Here is a 5,986-nt window from a genome sequence, read left to right as displayed (position 1 = left end):
CTCCTCCGAAAACTTTCCACAGCATCACCTTACCCTCCCCGTGACTCTGACATCCTTTATCCTGCCTGCGATATTTATATCCAATAGCAGGGGACCGTAATCTGGGTCACCAACAGCCTGGACAGCCACTAACAGCCCTCAGCAAGAGCTGCTGGAAACGCAAGCAGCACCGCAGAGTCCCAGCTCCACGCCTCTGGGGAGCTGGCTCTTACTGGGGAGAAAAGAGAGGAATGGGAAAGGTTTTAATCTATCTGGGAACTCATAGTGCAATCAGAGCCGTCACGGGGGTTTGGGACGCTCTCTCTTTCCACCACGGGCACGCAGGGGTCACGGAGGCTCGCTCTGCTTAAGCAGAAGCCGTACAACCTCAGTAAGCAAGTTTGCATAAGACATCCCCCCTCGGCAGCATCTGAGCTGCAAGGACTCCTAAGTGGTTTTGCAGGCTGCGGAAACATACTTCTGGCATTCGGGGTGGTGATGTGACAGCGGAAAGGCAAGCGAATCCCAGCAAAACGGCTCACTCAGGCACCATCAAAGACCTACTCTTCCAGACACTGAGCTGGAGGAATGGAATTTTCCCATCTCGGCAATCTTATGGGATTTCAGGAAAGAAAACTTTATATAAAGACCTTCCAAAACATCTGCAGGAGACCCTAAGCAACCAACCAAGACAAAACAAGTATGAGCAAGAGAAGGAGGCGCAGTTGGACAGCCAGAACACAACTGGAAGTGCAAAAGTCCCACCATGAACCAAAACCCCCTTCCCTAGTAGAATGTTTCTCAAAACCAGTCCGGTCAGACACAAAGTTTCCAGTTCATAACAGCAACAGAGCCCATTGCCAACCGCTTCCCCAGGAAAATCCATTCCCACCCATCCTGGGGGAAGGACCTTACCTGACAAGCATTGTACAGAAGTTGATGCTCAAATTTCTTGATCCCCAAAATGTTCTGGAACATCTCGTAGAGCTGCTCCTTGCTGAGGATGAGCTCCGAGGCAGCGCTCGCCGTCATCCTGGCTTGCTGCTTGCGGGGATCCTCTTCCCCACGGTAAATAGCATCAAACTTTGCCATCCAAGAGCTCAGGACCGTCTCCTTGCTGAGGCCATCAATTTCTGGCAGGCTGCGCACTCTCTTCTCAATGTGCTTCTTGAAGACCTCCCGGGAGTCATTCGCTGAGCACCCTCCGCTCTGCACCATCCTGGCAACGCGGTCGCTTTTCAGAAACACCTGCAAAAAAGAGGCGACTTCAAATGGTGTCAGTTAAAAAACAGAAAATTCCCCTTAAGCACCACAAAAGGTGGTTTCAGTGCTGGGAAGCCCGCTGACTGGCTGCCAGTCCACTTTCCAACTCCCCACTCCACAGCCACGTTGTCGGATGGACAGAGGTTTCAGCTGTATTTTGGGAAGCGTAATGAAATCAGGTGAAGCTTCTGCTTTGTGTCTGCTAAAATGGAACATTTTGATGCAATTAGGACTTCATGTGGTCACACTTCACCAGATATATAAATGCCCTTTGGGAAAGCAGGATTATATTTTGTTCTATTGAATGTTTTAATAAGGAAGTTATTGCACAGCTATATTCACCCAGCCAAATTCTGTCTTGTAGAGGGAGCCCAGTCATCCTACTCAAGTCAGCAGCATTGCGTTACATCATTTATCCTGGTGCCAGGCCCCTGGGAAACCTCTGGCTAGTGCAAGGACCAGGCTTACAATAAAGTACTACGCCAGAGGAGATCTTTGCAGCCTGCCCTGGCATTGTACTCATTAATTTAATGTTACCTTCAGTTAAGTAACATGTGTCCCAACTTCTCCCATACCCTGATCTTTCCAACCTGGACAACCAGCACTGCAAGAGCACCGTTAAAACACCCTGGGAAAGGACAAGGATGAACAGTGTAGGACACTGGCAGCAGGAGGGAAGGAAAAGGTGTTTGATGAAGATGCTTTTCTCACTGCAGGAGCAGCAGAAAGGGTCAAAACATAGCAGAGCCCTGCAGATCAGGAGATACCATGGGAGCAACACAGAGCTGAAGGGCGAGAGAGGGGCATGGGGATATTGTGCTGGCACTCCTCTCCCAAGCCCTGAGCACAGGAGAGCAATCAATGCCCAGCAAGAACTGCTGTTTTATTAATGCTGCTGAGGATGGAAGAATGCAGTAGGCTGGGAAGAAGCTGTGCCAGCACCAGGGTGTATCTGTCAGCTCTCAATAATTAAAGAGCTTGAGGATGACCTAAGGACATGGTAGATTTTTTAATACAACTCAGCAACGTGGCAATCCATGTTTCCAGATGCTTGATGGCACAGGCATCTGTTGGGAGTAGTAGTGGGTTTTGCTCCAGGACCAGCCCAGAAACGCTGCTGAGGAAGAGCTGGGCTGTTTCCTTCCAACATCACCATGCTGGGGAGCGCTCCCTGCAGACGCGACAGGCAGGATGGCACCAGCAGCCTCTTTCATCCACGCTGAAACGATACCAGCACACATTTGTTTCCTTGCAGACCCTTAATACGAGTGATACCAGCATGGGTGTACACAGGTGCTTTTAGGTAATAGGTGAGAGCTATCAAAATCCAAGCTGTTGCGCAGCTGAGGAAGTGCCCAGTACACTGACCGCTGGAAACGGTGGGAGGTCACAGTGAACGGCCCTGGTGCAGCATCCTCAGCTCCCACGTCCCCCCCTACTCATCCACTCCAGGTGCCTTTGGCTTGACCCCATGCAACAGCGCTAATGATTTCCCACACCGTCAGTACCAGCGGCTGTTGTTCTTCGTGGTCCTCATCCCTATCAGAACAGATGGACCCAACTCCTCATCTCCCCCAGCCTCGATCTATCCTCCTGGGACACGGAGCAGCAGCCAGCAGAGGAAAGGAGGGCTGCGGCTGGCAGAGAGGAGGCTGGTGCGGGGGAGCGCCAGACTGACACAGAGCAGCAAAAAGACCGTGAAATAGGAAGATAAAAAAAAGATAAAAGAGGTGTTTTGTCCTGCAGAGCGAGCTGCTTTCTTTAGAAAATACCAGGTGAATCGCCCGGCTGTGAGACTGGCTGCAGGACTGCCAGGAATCAAGAATTGCTGGAGCAAAATCCTGGCGTGGGTGCATGCAACGGCCCGTGCAAAAGAGAATTGACCTCTGTGAGCGGGGCCAGCCGACTCCGGCCACGTCCCCAGATGAGCCCCACACCTCACGTGGCCCTGGTCCACCTGCCCACAGCAGAGTGGGAACAGGCCTGAGGAAGCACTTCCGTAATACTCACCGAAGGGAGTGCTGCAAAGTGCTGGTTGAGGGATGAAGCTTTACTCATGAGGAGTAAAAGGACATGAGGAGAGGTCTCTTGGAGTGTGCTGGGCCTGTCTCACAGGCAGGTCTGCAGCAGTTCTGCAGGCACAGCGGTGCTTTGCACCAGCAGCAGAGCCTGCTCAGGTCATTCACTATTCTAATTCGATAGCAGCCGGTGAACTGTCTGACTGACCACATGCTTACCCCTTTCAGCAGCCTTAACAGCAGAATGGGACCATGCAAACAATTAGGGCCAGAGTAAACACAATCCTGACCTACAATCTCACCTTTACCTCCTTCTTTCTCCAGCAAAACAAAAATCATTCCCCAAGTAATGTACCTATTCTGCACTGGTACTAAGTGGAGCCCTTAGAAACACCAGCCATGTCCAGCAGAGATGGCCAGTTTCACCTCAGCAAAAACCCCAAGTTTCAATATTTTCCATGCCATTGTGCAGCTTCCTAAGTCAGTAGGAATGCTGATTGCTAGACAGCATCCATCCAAGGGACAGTTAATGGCACACAGCTCAGATTTGCAGGAGCTGAGAGAAGCAGGATCTGCTGTGGTGACACCCTGGCTCAAGCAGGGGTGGGCACCTCTCTGCAGAGAGGGAGGAAGGAGCACCCTCAGCAGGGAATCATCATCAGCTTTGGCACTGAGAGCGGGCAGAGGCTTTCTGCGGCGAGGCTTTGCCTTGTGCCACTGCAGACGGTGCCAGAGAAGGCGCACACAGCTGTTCTACAGCTGCACAGAAGCTCGAAGTCCACAGCAGCAAGGGAGAGGAGACTGCCGGTTAAAAATAAGAAAAAGAAAGTCGTGCTGAAGGACACAGCAATGCATTACACTTTTTGTGGCCTGTTTAAGTAGGACAGAGCCAGGGGAGTGTCCAGCTGAGCTGAAGGCACAGGGTTTGCAGACATCTAGTGCTGATTAACTGCTCTTTGTAAGTTTAATCACTTGGGGTAATTACACAGCATAGGATGTCTGGAGCTGGTCAGGACACACGTTCAACCAGACCCATCAGTGAAAGAGATGTATTTTGCCTGTTTTTAAGCAGTTTCCCTTTCCTGCCCAATAGTCTTATCTGCACAGATTAGGCTGCTCTTACATCCTAAAATGCAGCTCACGCCATCCTGAAAACTTTCTCCGAGAGCATCTGTTCGGTGAAGCTGTGATAAACTGATGATCCCCTGGCAATTTCTTTTCTGATAAGAGATGTAAATTACTCTCAGCTTCCTTCCTGTACAGAGAATGATGGAGCAGTAACTATTAGGCCGGTGTAATAGAATTAATCCAGAGATAATTTGTGCTTTCCTTATACAGAAGCAGCTGCTGACATTTTTTATAAAGTTAAAATTCTCTGCAGTCATAGTATCTGATTTTGGTCCCCACTTGGATTCCACTTCCAGAGAAATATTTTATGGAGACAATTCAAAATCTTCACCTTTTATGACAGAATAGCTCTAGGGAGAAAGAGAAATGGTTTGCAGAAAGGCTAGCAAAAAAAAAAAACCCATACAAATCCTCCTCATACAAATCACAAGCACCTATTTCCTTCAAAAACAGCAGCTCTTTCCTTCCGAGGAAAGAGATGAAAGGCAGCATTAAGGGCTGCATACAAAGAGGTGTAAAAAGACAGACATGCATAATTATTCTTTTGCACAATTATGAATGATGCTTCATGTTCTTTGCTATCATCTAGCTTTGTAGATGTACATCCCCCTCCCTCCCCCTTTGCTTTACAGCACTTGTCACACCAAAGAGAAAAGGCAAGACTCGTGCTGAAAATCCCCAAGTCAATTAGACTCAACACAAAAGCAAGAACGGAACATACTGCCCAGTTTTCTCTTGGTATTTTTCATAGGAAGCACGTGAAATTTATTTTACATTGTGGCATCTTCCCTGGATTAGAGTCCACTGTTTAAAAGTATCAGGAAAATGTTTTTCAGCTTAAAGGAAGGGTGATCTTCCCCATAATCAAGCTCTAGGATACCCCATGGTGTAGGAGTTGCCACGGTTGCATGTTCAAAGCCTGAACGTCACAAACCCTGTGATGCACCAGACATCAGACAGAAGCAGCCTTGCACTTGCCTTTGTTTTACGCTGTTTGAAAAAGGATGGTCCATTAGTTCAGGATTTGGCTCTGTTTGGGAAGAGGGGTGAGAACAGGGATTCATACAAACATGGTATTGCCTCTCCTTACCTCGTAGTAGCTCTGGACAGCATTTATAAACGCTTCATCTGCCACAATCTGTGTTTCTCCATTGAGAAAGGCCTGGAAACGATCTTTGATTGTCTGGAGCTGCTGCTTACTTATCTGCAAAACATGCCAAAAGGAGAAAATCAGTCATGAAAGGTTTATGTATGAGGAGAAATGCCCACAAACTCTTCTGCGGTATCTTATGGGGGTGCTTATGATGTGCACTTCTGCTCTCCTTTGGGCTCAGCAGCAACAGATGAGGGATCAGCCTCGCGTGGGTGCACACACGTGTTCACTCCTCACCCCAGCAAGTTCATTTAAGCACCACAAGCACCTAAAACCACCCTGAACACCATTTGTAAACTACTCCACCGCCACAAAACGCACTTGGTCTTTCCTCGTTTATTTTTTTTCTCCTGGCTAATTTCTTTTGGTTTGTCAGAGATAAAACACCAGTCAGGACCAGTACTGAAAGAATTTAATGCCAAAGAAATCACACAAGGGCAAACCC

At 48.7% G+C, this 5,986-nt stretch overlaps 1 protein-coding gene across 1 annotated transcript; it reads right to left on the bottom strand.

Annotated features, from left to right (window-relative positions):
* Window positions 1-894: 894 nt before the first annotated feature.
* On the bottom strand, window positions 895-5,592 carry LOC104513932 (calcium-dependent secretion activator 1-like; the record flags this gene model as incomplete). Its single annotated transcript, XM_010157441.1, has 2 exons — window positions 895-1,227; window positions 5,479-5,592. Coding segments are annotated over 2 exons (447 nt in total), but the record flags the coding sequence as incomplete, so codon positions are not given.
* Between the last annotated feature and the right edge of the window lie 394 nt (window positions 5,593-5,986).

This window comes from Eurypyga helias, unplaced genomic scaffold, assembly GCF_000690775.1.
Source record: "Eurypyga helias isolate BGI_N326 unplaced genomic scaffold, ASM69077v1 scaffold7978, whole genome shotgun sequence".
NCBI classification, from domain to species: Eukaryota; Metazoa; Chordata; class Aves; order Eurypygiformes; family Eurypygidae; genus Eurypyga; species Eurypyga helias.
This window is presented reverse-complemented; position numbering and strand designations above follow the sequence as displayed.